Source organism: Pan paniscus, chromosome 20, assembly GCF_029289425.2.
Source record: "Pan paniscus chromosome 20, NHGRI_mPanPan1-v2.0_pri, whole genome shotgun sequence".
In the NCBI taxonomy this organism is placed as follows: domain Eukaryota; kingdom Metazoa; phylum Chordata; class Mammalia; order Primates; family Hominidae; genus Pan; species Pan paniscus.
In genome coordinates this window covers 41,528,010-41,543,724 of record NC_073269.2, presented here as the reverse complement: position 1 = coordinate 41,543,724, position 15,715 = coordinate 41,528,010, and the positions used below count along the sequence as shown (strand labels likewise).

Sequence of the window (15,715 nt, the reverse complement as noted above, 5' to 3'; positions counted from 1 at the left end):
AAATTAGCCAGGTGTAGTGGCATGCATCTGTAATCCTAGCTACTCGGGAGGCTGAGGCAGGCGAATCACTTGAACCTGGGAGGCGGAGGTTGCAGTCAGCCAAGATTGCCACTGCACTCCAACCTGGGCAACAGAGTGATACTTCATAAAAAAAATAAATAAAATAAAGAAAGGACAACTCCAGGCCATTCTCAGTTATGGAGCCAGATGCTGAAGTCCTGAATCAAATCGTGCCACATGGGAATAGAGAGACAGAGGAGAGGGACTGAGGCTGGCAGAAGATGAAAGGATGGGGTGGAGAGGGATAGAGAAGATGGAACACAGTTCAGGCCAGGCACAGTGGCTCATGCCTGTAATCCCTGCCCTTGGGGAGGCCGAGGTGGGCGGATCACCTGAGGTCAGGGGTTCGAGACCAGCCTGGCCAACATGGTGAAACCCTGTCTCTACTGAAAGTACAAAAATTAGCTGGGCATCATGGCAGGTGCCCGGCTAATCCCAGCTACTTGGGAGGCTGAGGCAGGAGAATCACTTAAACCCAGGAGGCGGAGGTTGCAGTGAGCCGAGATCATGCCACTGCATGCCAGCCTGGGGGATAGAGTGAGACTCTCCCTCCAAAAACACAAAAAGAAGATGGAACACAGTTCAAAGTGGGAGAAACCCCACCTCTTGATCTCTGGGTGGGTTAGGATTCTGACACTCATCACCCACTCTTCTCTGCCCAGCCACCTCCTGGTATGGGAAACTCCATCATTTCGGCCCTGGACCAGGGCAGAAAAACCACACCTGAGTTTGCCCAGGAATTTGGCTTTGTCCCTGGAGTGTGAAACCGGGAAACAGATTTGATGAGCTCAAGCTTGGAGAGGTGGCACACTTAGTCACCCTCTATAGGCAGAGCCCAGAGAAGGCAGAAGCTTCTGGATATCTGTCCTGGGATGCCTGTCTTTGGGTGGAGTCAAGTGTCCAGGAGCTGGAGAGGAACCCCAGGTCCTCTGAGGGGAGTGGGCCTTGGCACCCTTGTTTGAGCAAAGCCTGAAAACACGTGCAGATTCTCGCCACACCTGGGCACCCACACACATAGCTCTGCCACCTCCAGCTGCTCACACCCTGCACATTCCTTCCTGCCTGGCCTTCCCACCAGCAATCCCACCTCCACCCCTCTCTCAGTCTCTCCCCTTGGCACCAAAACCCAAATATCTTTCACCCCTGCACCCACCATACCCACCCACTGGCTCTCGTTCTGGTCTTAGCCTCCCTCCCAACTGGCTTCTAGATGCATCTGCTACCCCAAGCCTGCCCACCACCACCTGCCCTTCCTTCCGATGCCCTTTTCACGCCTGAGGCCAGACTCTCAGCTGTTTCCCCTCCAACCCGAGCCAATATGTCAACACTTGGGGCTTCAGGTTGGGGCTTAGGAGGCCCCATGTGGGGAGGGCAGGAAGGATGAGGGCCTGGCCCCAGCCCAGGTTCTGGCTCACAGGCTCCTGCTGCCCTGGGTCTTCGGCCCCTCCCGTGGCTGCCTCAACCGGCTTTTCAGGAGACACTGCGTCCTGTTCCAGCTCATGGCAATCAGCCCCCTGCCCTTGCCCAAGGGCTGGGAGGCAGGAGGTCTGGGTTCTGCGACAGGAATGGGATCCTGCCTCCAAAATCTGCGACACTCCACAAGGGACTCTATGCTGCCCTGGCGACCCAGGCGCCCTTCCCTCCAGCACCCTGTGAGACCCAGACTCGGGCTCGGAGTCTCTTTCCTCGGCCTGTTCGAATCCATCCATTTGTCCAGTCAATAAATATTTACTGAACCCCAGGCAGTGTTCAAGAAGCTAGGAATACAGCAGTGACCAACACGACCAATTTACATTGCTAGTAGGTGAGACAGGCAATAAAAAATAAAGGTAATTTCAGATTTTTTTTTTTCTGTGAAAACAAAAGGGTGATACTACAGAGTATAATTAATGCCATGTTATGGTCAGGAGAGGTTTTCTTGCGAAGTTGGCATTTAAGTCAAGTACGGATGAGGAGGAGCCAGCCACGTGAAGATCTGGGTTCTGCATTCCAGGCAGAGAGAGGAGCATGTACAAAGGCCCTGCAGCAGGAATGAGCTTGGTGTGTTTGTGGAACAGGGAGAAGGCCTGTGTGGCTGGAATGGAATGAGTGAGGGCAGGGGCTGGCCCACAAGAATGAGGTCTGATGACTCCTTCAACCCATCTAGTGTTCTCCCCTCTCCAGACGGTGCCTCCCATCATTCTAGCCCCTCACTGCCTGGGGAGCTGGAGGCTTAGATGCCTGAGAGGAGTGAGGTGTTGAAGAATTGCCTGCATCCAAGGGATGGAGCGTGGTGGAAGGTGGGTTTGAGAGAGAGGAGGCCTGGACAGTGGGTGAGGAATGAAAGAGGAGGTGGTTGGAAGGGCAGACACCCATCTCTGGGGTGGAGGGCAAGGAGCAAAGATGCCAGAGTTCTTCTCCATCCATGACTCACCCTCTCTTCCTCCTCCTCTCCATTGCTCAACTCCAAATCTCCCTGGGAAACACCTCCTTGACTGAAGACCAACTCAGTGCCTCACAGGGGTAATTGAGTCATGAGGGGTGGAGAAGAGAGCGAGAGCGAGAGAGGATAAATAGCAGCGTGGCTTCCCTGGCTCCTCTCTGCATCCTCCCCGACCTTCCCAGCAATATGCATCTTGCACGTCTGGTTGGCTCCTGCTCCCTCCTTCTGCTACTGGGGGCCCTGTCTGGATGGGCGGCCAGCGATGACCCCATTGAGAAGGTCATTGAAGGGATCAACCGAGGGCTGAGCAATGCAGAGAGAGAGGTGGGCAAGGCCCTGGATGGCATCAACAGTGGAATCACGCATGCCGGAAGGGAAGTGGAGAAGGTTTTCAACGGACTTAGCAACATGGGGAGCCACACCGGCAAGGAGTTGGACAAAGGCGTCCAGGGGCTCAACCACGGCATGGACAAGGTTGCCCATGAGATCAACCATGGTATTGGACAAGCAGGAAAGGAAGCAGAGAAGCTTGGCCATGGGGTCAACAACGCTGCTGGACAGGTTGGGAAGGAGGCAGACAAACTGATCCATCATGGGGTCCATCACGGGGCCAACCAGGCGGGAAGTGAGGCAGGGAAGTTTGGCCAGGGAGTCGACCATGCTGCAGGGCAGGCCGGAAATGAGGCTGGGAGGTTTGGCCAGGGAGTCCACCATGCTGCAGGGCAGGCTGGAAATGAGGCTGGGAGGTTTGGTCAGGGAGTCCACCATGCTGCAGGGCAGGCCGGAAATGAGGCTGGGAGATTTGGCCAGGGGGTCCACCATGGTCTCAGTGAGGGCTGGAAGGAGACAGAGAAGTTTGGCCAGGGGGTCCACCATACTGCTGGTCAGGTTGGGAAGGAGGCAGAGAAGTTTGGCCAGGGGGTCCACCATACTGCTGGTCAGGTTGGGAAGGAGGCAGAGAAGTTTGGCCAGGGGGCCCACCATGCTGCGGGGCAGGCCGGAAATGAGGCTGGGAGGTTTGGCCAGGGGGTCCACCATGGTCTCAGTGAGGGCTGGAAGGAGACAGAGAAGTTTGGCCAGGGGGTCCACCATGCTGCCAGTCAGTTTGGGAAGGAAACAGAGAAGCTCGGCCATGGGGTCCACCATGGGGTTAATGAGGCCTGGAAGGAAGCAGAGAAGTTTGGCCAGGGCGTCCACCATGCTGCCTCGCAGGTGGGGAAGGAGGAAGACAGAGTGGTCCAAGGCCTCCATCATGGCGTTAGTCAGGCTGGAAGGGAGGCGGGGCAGTTTGGCCACGACATTCACCACACAGCAGGGCAGGCTGGGAAAGAGGGAGACATAGCAGTTCATGGTGTCCAACCTGGGGTCCACGAGGCTGGGAAGGAGGCAGGGCAGTTTGGCCAGGGAGTTCACCATACCCTTGAACAGGCCGGGAAGGAAGCAGACAAAGCAGTCCAAGGGTTCCACACTGGGGTCCACCAGGCTGGGAAGGAAGCAGAGAAACTTGGCCAAGGGGTCAACCATGCTGCTGACCAGGCTGGAAAGGAAGTGGAGAAGCTTGGCCAAGGTGCCCACCATGCTGCTGGCCAGGCCGGGAAGGAGCTGCAGAATGCTCATAATGGGGTCAACCAAGCCAGCAAGGAGGCCAACCAGCTGCTGAATGTAGGTGAACAGGGATGGGGAGATGGGGGATGGGGGGTTGGGGGAGGGAAAGGTTAAACCCCTGGGACATTTGGCGGGGGGGGGGCGGTCCGCATAGCCTTCGTTTGGTGAAAGAAGCTTGGGCAGCTATATCACTGTGTTCCTCCCCCTTCCCCATCTCCCTTACAAAGGAGCTGGTGGCAGCTGGTCAGATGGGGTGAGCCACCTTATCTGCAAAGCACATATCAGACAGGGTGGCGGGCACCCTGTCCCACCTTCTGGGAGCTGCCCTCCTGGTTAAGGGGGCCTCAAGTGGGGCCCGTGAAGCCCTTCCTGGGGAATGGGAAACAGTTCCTGAGATCAAGATCTAGTATAGTGCAAAGGGACTGAGTGTTGAGAAAACCTGGTTAGGAGAGTGAGCATGAGGAATAGCTTTTGGAGATGAGCCTTGGCCTGTGTAATCTTTGTAACTACCCTCTGATGTGGTCAAGATGAGGCTGCTGACGCCCTGATTCTCAGATAAGGAAACAAAGGCTCAGAGAGGTTAGGGGACGTGCCAAAGTCCTGTGGCTAGTGCCCAGCTTTGGCGGAGGGCAGGCCAGGGTTCTCTTCCCCTACACTGCCCAGCCAGGAGAGGTTTTCTGGAAGGTTTCTCTTACCCATTTATGTAGAAGGAACAGAGGCCAGGTTCAGTGGCTCATGCCTGTTAACCCCAGCACTTTGGGAGGCCAAGGCAGGCGGATCACTTGAGCTCAGGAGTTCAAGAGCAGCCTGGCCAACATGGTGAAACCCTATCTCTACTAAAAATACAAAAATTAGCCGGGTGTGGTGGCTGGCGCCTCTAATCCCAGCTACTCAGAAGGCTGAGGCAGGAGAATCCCTTGAACCCGAGAAGCGGGGTTTGCAGTGAGCTGAGATTGCACCATTGCACTCCAGCCTGGGCAACAGAGTGAGACTCTGTCTCAAAAAAAATAATAATAAAATAAAATATGTAGAGGGAACAGAGACTGGAGGCAGGCAAATAGCACCACTCACAACAGAACAGGCACCAAGAAGGGAGCGTGGGGAGCAGGAGAGGGTGGACTTCTGTGCGCCCTCACTCTCCAGGCTCCATGAGGGGTCCTGGATCTGCAAGATGTGACTGGCTCAGACGTCAAAGTCCAGAGCCACATCTGCCGCCAGACAGAGCCAGGGATGGGTGGGTGGGGAGGAACAGTGCAGCAGAGGAGCGGGCACGGCAGGCTGCAGGGTGCCGCGAGCAGAGGACGGTGCACTGTGGGATTTGGGGCTGGCAACAGCAGCCGGGGTTGGGGGCACTGCTGGGGTGCATGGCTGAGTGTCTGGGGCCGGGTTAAGGACAAGGATCAGCGGAGTTAGGGATGCAGCTAGACAGGGCATAGAAGGGTAGATTTGAGGTCAGGGCTGAGGTTAAACTAGGTCCTGATATTGTTTGTCACGGGTCTTCTACCTTCCCTTTCTACCAGCCCCTCCTCCATGACTGAGGGCACTTCATTAAGGAAATTAAAAAGGGCTTTGGGGAGGAAAAGGCAGCAGGAGGCAGAATGCCCATGAGAGCATGGGCTTTGGGTTTTCTTTGGGGACAGTGAGGAGGCAGTGGGTTAAGCTGTGCCTCCCACCGCAGCCCCAGTCACCCTGGAGGGGACCAGGTCCCTGGGGAAAAGGAACTGGGAGACCCTCCCCAGTTGAGGGGTTGTAACAAGAGTCTGGGCTTTGTCCACAGGGCAACCATCAAGGCGGATCTTCTGGCCATCAAGGAGGGGCCACAACCACGCCGTTAGCCTCTGGGGTAAGCGCGGACTCTGGGGTAGGGGAGAGGAGGCCCCTGGGAGTTCCCTAGCATGGCTGTGGGTCAGACGCTGGAGACTGACCTTCTTGTCCTTGGAATTGCAGGCCTCGGTCAACACGCCTTTCATCAACCTTCCCGCCCTGTGGAGGGTGAGTGCCCCATGGTGTCTCTTTTCTGCTCTGCGTCCTGATAGATACGCTCACCCCGACCCCTTCCCGGTGTCTGTTTGGACAGCTCCCCGGGCGGGCGGGCAGACCTGCAGCCTCTGCAAGGACCCTCCAACATGATACCCAGTCCTGGGCTTCCCTCTCTCCACCCACTCCCTCCCCTTTGCACCCTGCCCTCATCTTTTGGGTGCCTTTCATTTCCACCAAGGCAAACACAAGCTGGCAGAAGAGACCTCCCAGGCCCTGGTGCCCCTGGGAGCCAGGGAGGGAGGAGGGGCTGCTGACTCTTCTCATTCCCTCTCTCTCCTTGTCCTCATTCCTCGATTCCCATTTGCTGACTGGCTTCCCTCCTGTCCCCACCCTCCTGCAAATGCCTTTGCTTCATGCTGGGAGGGGGAGCCTGTGTCTTTGTCCTCTCCCTGGTGCAAGGTCACCCCAGTGCAGAGGCTCCTGTGGAATCCTGGTTCCCAGTTGGGGCTCAAACTAAACTCCTGACTCTCTTTCTTTATTTTAATTTTTTGAGACGGAGTCTCACTCTATCTCCCAGGCTGGAGTGCAGTGGTGCAATCTCAGCTCGCTGCAACCTCCGTCTTCTGGGTTCAAGTGATTCTCCTATCTCAGTCTCCTGAGTGGCTGGGATTACAGGTGTGCGCCAACATGCCCAGCTAATTTTTGTATTTTTAGTACAGACAGGGGTTTCACCATATTGGCCAGGCTGGTCTCGAACTCCTGATCTCAAGTGATCCCCTCCTTCCTCAGCCTCCCAAAGTGCTGGGATTACAGGCGTAAGCCACTGCACCCAGCCTCTTTTTGCACTTATTATATCTGCTGCCTGAGACCTGGTGCAGGCCAGGGTGAGGGTGTGTCACGGAGGAGGAAGGCCCACCCTTGTGTATCCCGGGCTATGGGGGCGGCAGAGCATCCTCTCAGGCTAAACACACGAGGCTTGTTGGTTCCTGCAGAGGCCCCAGCCTGCGGGGACTGGCTTCCTTGTGTTCTTAAGTTTAGATGCTACCTTCCTGAAACTTCCCCAGAACGTAACTCCAGGGCCAGAGCAGCCAGTCCCCTTGTGCTTCTCCCGAGGGGCGGGGCTGAGGTCTCGGGTCCCGTCATGACTGTGGACCCTACATTCACCCCTGCTCTCCTTCTCTCTTCCAGAGCGTCACCAACACCATGCCCTAAACTGGCATCCGGCCTTGCTGGGAGAATAATGTTGCCGTTGTCACATCAGCTGACATGACCTGGAGGGGTTGGGGGTGGGGGACAGGTTTCTGAAGTCCCTGAAGGGGGTTGTACTGGGATTTGTGAATAAACTTGATACACTATGCTGTCTCATTGTGGTCCCCTGGGCTCCCTAAGGAGGGATGGACAGGGAGGCAGGAGGGCCTTGTCTTTTCTTGTTACTTTGCTGAAGGAGTCGGAGTGTCTGAGGCATAGGGTGGGTTGAGCTGGAGATTTCAGGCTGATTAGCTGTAAGAGGGCAGGTAATGGGGACAAACCACGCTTTGCTGGGGTGCAAAATTCGTGCTGGCTACTGGCAGGAGGACTCATGCAGGGAAAACCACTGCAGGCCACTCGTGGGGACAGACACACCGGGAGAGAATGGTCTGGGCCCAGGAGGTAGCATCCTCAGTCAAGGGGGTGGGGCGCCAAGAGAATAACAACAATAACTTGTATTTATTGTGCAGTTAAGACCTGCCAGGCTGCCTGCCAGGTGCGTTACCTGCGTGACATCATTGACTCCTCCCAACCCCCCAGTTAGGTGAAAGGGACTGTTATTGCCCCATTTTATAGAGAAGCACGTGGGCGCTTGCACACATTAAGAAACATGACCAAGTTTACACAGTCAGTAAGTGGAAGGAGAGAAACAGTGAAGAGCTACAAAGGATATTCTGGAAAAACAGAGGTCTTTGCCCTTTGGCGTCAGCAGAGAAGGAGAATTGGTGAATAAGAAAAGTGAGACACGGGATGGGGCTGGGGATCCTCTCAGGGGAAGGAGGGAGAAGGATGGAAGGCTCAGGTGGAAGACATGCTGGTGACAGGAGCCACCTGAGTAGGGGCACAGAAGGCCCCATTTTCAGATCTGTGGACCATTCAAAGCCCAGAGGAACAATGATTACAATTACTGAGCATAGAGCACTTGCTAGACTCAAGGTACCGTGTCCAGAGTTGTTCATATTCTTTTTTTTTTTTTTTTTGAGACAGAATCTTGCTCTTTCGCCCAGGCCAGAGTGCAGAGATGCGATCATGGCTCACTGCTGCCTCGACCTCCTGGGCTCAAGAAATCCTCCCACCTCAGCCTCTTGAGTAGCTGGAATTACTACAGGTACGCGCCACCACACTTGGCTCATCAAATTTTCTTTTTCTTTCTTTCTTTTTTTTTTTTTTAAGAGATGGGGTCTCACTATATTGCCCAGGCTGTTCTCAAACTCCTGGGCTCAAGGGATTCTCCCACCTCAGCCTCTTGAGTAGCTGGAACTACAGGCACACACCACCACACTTGGCTAATTAAAAATTATTTTTTTGGCCGGGCACAGTGGCTCACGCCTGTAATCCCAGTACTTTGGGAGGCCGAGGCTGGCAGATCATGAGGTCAGGAGTTCGAGACTAGCCTGACCAACATGGTGAAACCCTGTCTCTACTAAAAATACAAAAAAAGAAATTAGCTGGGTGTGGTGGCACGTGCCTGTAATCCCAGCTGCTCAGGAGGTTGAGGCAGGAGAATCACTTGAACCTGGGAAGTGGAGGTTACAGTGAGCCGAGATTGCACCTCTGCACTCCAGCCTGGGTGACAGGGTGAGACCCTGTCTCAAAAAAAAATTTTTTTTTTCTTTTTTTGGTAGAGACAGGGCCTCACTATATTGCCCACGCTGTTCTCAAACTCCTGGGCTCAAGGGATTCTCCCGCCTCGGCCTCCCAAAGTGGTGGGATTACAGGCATGAGCCACTTCATCTGGCCTGTTCATGTTCTTTAACTCTTTAAGTCTCCCACAACCCAAAGGCAGAAGCTCTCTTATCGTCACCGTTGTATGGATGAGGATGCTGCGGCTCAGTGGGACAAGGGCGCCCACAGAGAAAGCAGCAGGCCTGGGTCTGGCTCCTTCTGTCGCCAGCACCTGACTTCTCATGGTTCCCGGTGAAGTCTCTGTAACACTCCCAGGCACTAGCCTGGGTGCTGGGAGACTTGCGTTCCAATCGGGAGCAAGATGCCTGAAGGCCGCCTACTTCCCCTCTAGGGGCCACGATTTCCTCCTGTATAAAGGGAGGCAGGGATTCGACAACTGTTGCTTCCAGCTACAAAATTCCATCAATGGGGGACTGAAAATAATAGACAGTGTTCTTGCCCTTGGGGAATTCACAGCCTTCCTGGGAGGCAAGGCCTATAAACAGAATGTGAATGCAAACACACAAAGCCACGCATCAATAAGAGCTCGATGACCGGCAAGGGGAGGGGCCTGCATTTGTGCAAAAAATGGGACGTTCCTCACTTTATAGTCACTGCGTTTTCCCTTATTTTGTGGAATACCATCATTTCATTACACATGCTCCTTCCCTCCCCCTGCGATATTTTATTTTGAAAACATTTCAAGCATCATGAAAAGATGAAAGAATTTTATAGTGAACACCAGCATTCTCACCACTTAGATTTTACCATACTTGCTTGGTCACACATCTGTCCATTTAGCCCCATATCAAACATTTCTGATGCATTTCAAAGTAAACTGTAAGCATTAAATTTGCTGCATTTTGTCTTATTTATTTTTTGAGACAGAGTCTTGGTCTGTCGTTCAGGCTGGAGTGCAGTGGCAGGGTCATGGCTAACTGCAGCCTCAATCTCCTGGGCTCAAGCAATCCTCTCACCTCAGCCTCCCAAGTAGCTGGGACTACAAGCACACACCACCATGCCTGGCTAATTTTGTAATTTTTTTTTTGTAGAGACGGGGGTCTCATAATGTTGCCCAGGCTGGTCTTGAACTCCTGAGCTCAAGCAATCCTCCTGCCTCAGGCTCCCAAAGTGCTGGGAATACAGGTGTGAGCCACAGCACCCAGCTGCTTGCTGCGCTGATATAAATAGAACCTTCCATTCGTGTCAGATACTGATTGAGGGTCTGCTCTGTGCTGGACATCATTTCACAGGTATTGGGGGAGGCCCTACTTAAAAGAATCCTATAGTGGCGGCTTTTGAAAAGGCAACATTCAAGGGACTCTTTCTTTTGTGAAGTAAAAGCTTTCATTGCCTTTATTTTTATTTAAAAAAATATTTTATATATATATATATATATATTTTTTTTTTTTTTTTGAGACAGAGTCTTGCTCTGTCATCCAGGCTGGATTGCAGTGGGATGATATCGGCTCACTGCAACCTCTGCTTCCCGGGCTCAAGCAATTCTCCTGCCTCAGCCTCCCTTACAGGTTTGCGCCACCACACCCAGCTAATTTTTGTATTTTCAGTAGAGACGGGGTTTCACCATGTTGGCCAGGCTGGTCTCGAACTCCTGACCTCAGTTGATTTGCCCGCCTTGGCCTCCCAAAGTATTGGGATTACAGGTGTGAGCCACCGCACCTGGCCATCACCTGGCTGACTGACTATTTTTTAGGCACATTTTCTTGCTGGGTTTGCTTGGATGGGGGTCCTGAAAATACCGAAGAGATACAAGATAATTGATAGGCACTGAGTCAGTCCTGGGAGGCTTCTGAAAAAGGAGAGCTTTGAGTCGGTTTTGAGGGTAACAGAGGCCTGGCTCTCTCCTGCCTGGAGGTCTTGTGTGCTGTTCCCTCTACTAGGAACACTCTCCATGACCCTCGGCCCCTCATACTGGCTCTTCCCTACCCTTTGCATCTCAGCTACCTTGACCGCTCAACCTGAGCTACGGCCATCCTGTCACTCTCTCTCATAGCCCTGATCTTGTTTTTCCTGTTGGTTATGACAATCTGTAATCATATTACAAATATCGTATCCATTTCCCCCCAGACAAAGAGGTTCAAGCAGTGATGTCAAGGCCAGGCATGAATGTCTGGCAAGGAGCAGAAGGGAAGCCACTGTCTTGAGCAGGTTGGGAAGGGCCATGGAACGAGTGTGAGCAAGACACAGGCTGCTTTGCCTGAGATGGGTGGAGCCAGGCTAGGGAGAAACACGGAGAGGAAGGGCCGGTTTCTGAGGATGTTGAAGAACAGGGAGAGGAGTTTGGGTGTGGCTCTCACCGGGCATCTTTTACAGGGTCTGTGCTAAGCACTTACAGGCATGATTCATTTCATCCCCACAACCATCCGGGAGGCAAGTACCATGATCATTGCCCTCACAGATGTTGAAGAAGAGGTGCACGGAACGGAGCGTGTTGCCTGAGGCCACCCTGCTAGTCAGTGGTGATGGCCAGGCTCTAGTTCAAGGGCACTTCCCTGCTGAACATCTCTAGCAGTGAGGTGGCATGCTGCCCTTGCGACCCCCAGGAAGGGGGAGGGGGCTACATCCAAATGAGTGTTTTTTGTTTGTTTGTTTTTTGACAGAGTCTTGTTCTGTTGCCCAGGCTGGAGTGCAGTGGTGCGATCTTGGCTCACTGCAACCTCCGAATCCCGGGTTCAGGAGATTCTCCTGCCTCAGCCTCCTAAGTAGCTGGGATTACAGGCGCACACCACGCCTGGCTAATTTTTGTATTTTTAGTAGCCATGAGGTTTCACCATGTTGGCCAGGCTGGTCTCGAACTCCTGACTTTAGGTGATCTGCCTGCCTTGGCCTCCCAAAGTGCTGGGATTACAGGTGAGAGCTACCCTCTCCTGGCTCCAAATGAGTGTTCTTTAAAAGTAAGTTTCTGCATCTGGCATTTTTTTTTTTAATTGAGGCAGGGTCTCACCCTGTTGTCCAGGCTGGAGTGCAGTGGCATAATCATGGCTCACTGCAACCTCAGCCTCCTGGATTCAAGCGATCCGTGTGCCTCAGCTTCCCAAGTGGCTGGGACTATGGGCACACGTCACTACACCCTGGCAATTTTTGTATTTTTTGTAGAGACAGAGTCTCACCATGTTGCCCAGCTTGGTCGGGAACTCTTGGGCTCAAGCAATCTTCCCTCCTTGGCCTCCCACGGTTTTGGGATTACAGGCATGAGCCATGCATCTGGCATTTTCAGGATGTGTGCATGTGTGTGTCACAAGATTAAACAACTGCCAAGAAAGCATTCCAGCCACAGCAATGTGACCAGCACTGCCGAGAACATATATTGAGTGCTTCTGAGTGGCAGACACTTCTCTAAGCAATTTACATGTATTACTTCACTTAATCCTCACATTCACCCCTCTTTACAGATGAGAAAACTGTTGCACAGATGGGTTAAGATCATGGTTAGTAAGCGGTGGAGCTAGGGTTTGAATGTAGGCTCTGGGATAGGCACCGTGGAAGAGGTAAGACTGTAGGTGCCAGTTTGAGATCTGGGACCCCCCAGAAGGGAGCAGAGACATCACCCACCCCCAAAGCCTCATCTTCCCACTAGACTGAGTCCAGCCTCCAATCTCCCTCCTCCCTGGTCTCTCTACTCCACAACCCCCAACAATCAGTTCCCTAGGGGAACTCTGTTAGCACCCTTGGCAGCCCAGAACCCTTGGCTGGTTCTACCTCATTCAGAGTAAAAATAAAAGTCAAAGTTGGCCAGGTGTGGTGGCTGACGCCTGTAATCCCAGCACTTTGGGAGGCCTAGGCGGGTGGATCACTTGAGGTCAGGAGTTCCAGACCAGCCTAGACAACATGGTGAAACCCCGTTTCTACTAAAAATACAAAAATTAGCCAGGCGTGGTGGCAGGCGCCTATAATCCCAGCTACTCGGGAGGCTAAGGCAGGAGAATCACTTGTACGCTGGAGGCGGAGGTTGTGGTCAGCTGAGATTGCGCCATTGACCTTCAGCCTGAGCAACAGAGCAAGACCCAGTCTCAAAAAAAAAAAAAAAAAAAAAAAAAAAGCCAGTCTTCATAATAGTCCGCAAGACCCCAGGATCTTTCCCTCTTTGACTTTAGCTTCTCCCATCCCAACACTGCTCCAGCCACAATGGTTCTCAAATACAGTAGGCAGGCTCCTGCCTCCAGGCCTTTGCATGGCTGTTCCCGCTGCTTGGAATCCACTAGCCCCAGCTAATCCCCATGGCTCACTCTTCCACTCCCTGCAGGGGTCAGCTCACAGGCCACATCTCAAAGAGCCTTTCCCGAGTACCCTATTTAAAACACCTCTCTGTCACCTATTGCCCAACTTCCCCCACCATGAATGTAAGTTCTGCAAGGAGAATGCTTTTTTTGAGACAAGGTCTCACTCTGTCACCCAGACTGGAGTGCAGTGGTGTGATCATAGCAGCCTCAACCTCCAGAGCTCAAGCGATCCTCTCACCTCAGCCTCTGGAGTAGCTAGAACTACAGGTGTGCACCACCACATCCAACTACTTTTTCAAAAACATTTTTTATAGTTGGGGTCTCTCTGTGTTGCCCAGGCTGGTCTCGAACTTTTGACCTCAAGTGATCCACTTGCCTCGGCCTCCCAAAGTGCTGGGCTTGCAGGCATGAGCTGGGATTATGAGGTGTCACTCAGCTGGAGAATGGTTTCTAGGCTGTATCCCCAGTGTCTGGAATAGGCGTGTCACGGAGCAGGTAGTCATAAATATTTGCTGAATGAATGATGTGGTGAATTAGAGAGAAGAGCTGAGACCAGAGGGCCTTGGACATGACATAGGCATATCAGATTTGTGGGTGCCATCACGCATAAGAACATGGGTGGCATGGTGATGGAGGAGAGAAAGCTGTTTGGAGTCAGACTGACCTGGCTCAAGTTTTTTGTTGTTGTTGTTGTTGTTTTGAGACGGAGTTTCGCTCTGTTGTCCAGGCTGGAGTGCAATGGTGCAATCTCGGCTCACTGCAACCTCCACTTTCCAGGTTCAAACAATTTTCCTGCTTCAGCCTCCTGAGTAGCTGGGATTATAGGTGCCTGTCACCACACTCGGCTAATTTTTGTATTTTTAGTAGAGAGGGGGTTTTCACCATGTTGGCCAGGCTGGTCTTGAACTCCTGACCTCAGATGATCCACCTGCCTTAGCCTCCCAAAGTGCCTGGCTCAAGTTTTGACAACTCTATTTTACCACAGTCTTTTCACATATGATTTTGTGTGTGATGCTGAGCCACTTGGGCCTCAGTTACCTCATCTGTATAATGGGAATAATATTAACCTCTTGTGGTCATATTGAGGATTCAATGAGATCATGTATGTGAAGGCACCTAATATTTTATTTGGTTCACACTAGTTATTTAATAAGGATGCCCTAGGGCTGATCTGAGGTGGCTCCTCAGGCCCAGCGATGTCTGAGGGGCAATTTTTTCCTAGCAGGTAGAACACAGGCCTGTTGGTGGCATGGGAGAATTGAGGTGATCCATGGACACGGCTTTGAATAACTGAATCACACAGGGAGAAACTTACTTTCTTCTCAATTTTCTTTTAAGCTCTCTGACTATGTTAAAGAGAAAGACTTCATTTTAGTTTTTGAAAAAATTTATTATTAGTGTTATTTTCTTGAGGCCTGGACCTACCTTTGAGAAAGACCCCATGTCCGGCTGTGCTGGTGAGTCAGAACACCTCTTTCATACTTGCTAATCTTCCTTCTTAACAAAAAGGGCACATGGCCGGGCGTGGTGGCTCATGCCTGTAATCCCAGCGCTTTGGGAGGCCGAGGCAGGCAGATCACTTGAGGTCAGGAGTTCGAGACCAGCTTGTCCAACATGGTCAAACCCCGTCTCTACTAAAAATACAAAAATTAACTGGGCATGGTGGTGTGCATCTGCAATCCCAGCTATTTGGGAGGCTGAGGAAGGAGAATTGCTTGAACTCTGGAGGTGGAGGTTGCAGTGAGCCGAGATTGCGCCATTGCACTCCAGCCTGGGCAACAGAGGGAGACTCCATCTCGAAACAAAACAAATAAACAAACAAAAAACAAAGAGAGTGCAGGAGCTGCAGCAAGCATAATGTAATACCACTATTTGCTCATGCCTGTCATCCCAGCACTTTGGGAGGCTAAGGCAGGAGGATCGTATGAGCCCAGGGGTTCGAGATCAGCCTGGGCAACACAACAAGATCTCATCTCCACAAAAATAAAAATTAAAAAATTAGCTGGAGCCTAGGTGTGGTGGCTCATGCCTGTAATCCCAGCACTTTGGGAGGCCGAGGCAGGCAGATCACGAGGTCAGGAGTTCGAGACCAGCCTGGCCAACATGGTGAAACCCTGTCTCTACTAAAAACACAAAAATTAGCTCAGCATGGGATTACAGGCCCAGCATGTGCCTGTAATCCCAGCTACTTGGGAGGCTGAGGCAGGATAATCACTTGAACCTGGGAGGCAGAGGTTGCAGTGAGCCAAGATTGCGCCATTGCACTCCAGCCTGGGCAATAGAGTAAGACTCTGTCTCAAAAAGAAAAAAAAAATTAGCTGGGTGTGGTGGTGTGCATCTATAGTCCCAGCTACTTGGGAGGCTGAGACGGGAGGATTGCTTGAGCCCAGGAGGTCGATGCTGCAGTGAGCTATAATTGTGCCACTGTACTCCAGCCTGGGCAAGACCCTGTCTCTAGAAAAAAAGAACTATCTCCCAGAGTTGTATAATTCTT

At 52.4% G+C, this 15,715-nt stretch overlaps 1 protein-coding gene across 5 annotated transcripts; it reads left to right on the top strand.

The window, feature by feature from the left end:
- The first annotated feature begins 2,051 nt into the window (after positions 1-2,051).
- On the top strand, positions 2,052-7,422 carry SBSN (suprabasin). 5 transcript variants are annotated; one of them, XM_063599551.1, is made up of 6 exons: positions 2,210-2,339; positions 2,541-3,043; positions 3,911-4,144; positions 5,865-5,930; positions 6,035-6,079; positions 7,256-7,422. In XM_063599551.1, exons 2-6 carry the CDS (start codon positions 2,669-2,671, stop codon positions 7,277-7,279), a joined length of 744 nt encoding a protein of 247 aa, XP_063455621.1. In that variant the 5' UTR covers positions 2,210-2,339; positions 2,541-2,668; the 3' UTR covers positions 7,280-7,422. The 5 variants fall into 5 exon arrangements, with proteins under 5 accessions (XP_063455620.1, XP_024782415.4, XP_063455621.1 ...); XM_063599550.1 differs by having other exon boundaries at positions 2,052-2,339; positions 2,541-4,144; XM_063599552.1 differs by having other exon boundaries at positions 2,227-3,043.
- The last annotated feature ends 8,293 nt before the right edge of the window (positions 7,423-15,715 follow it).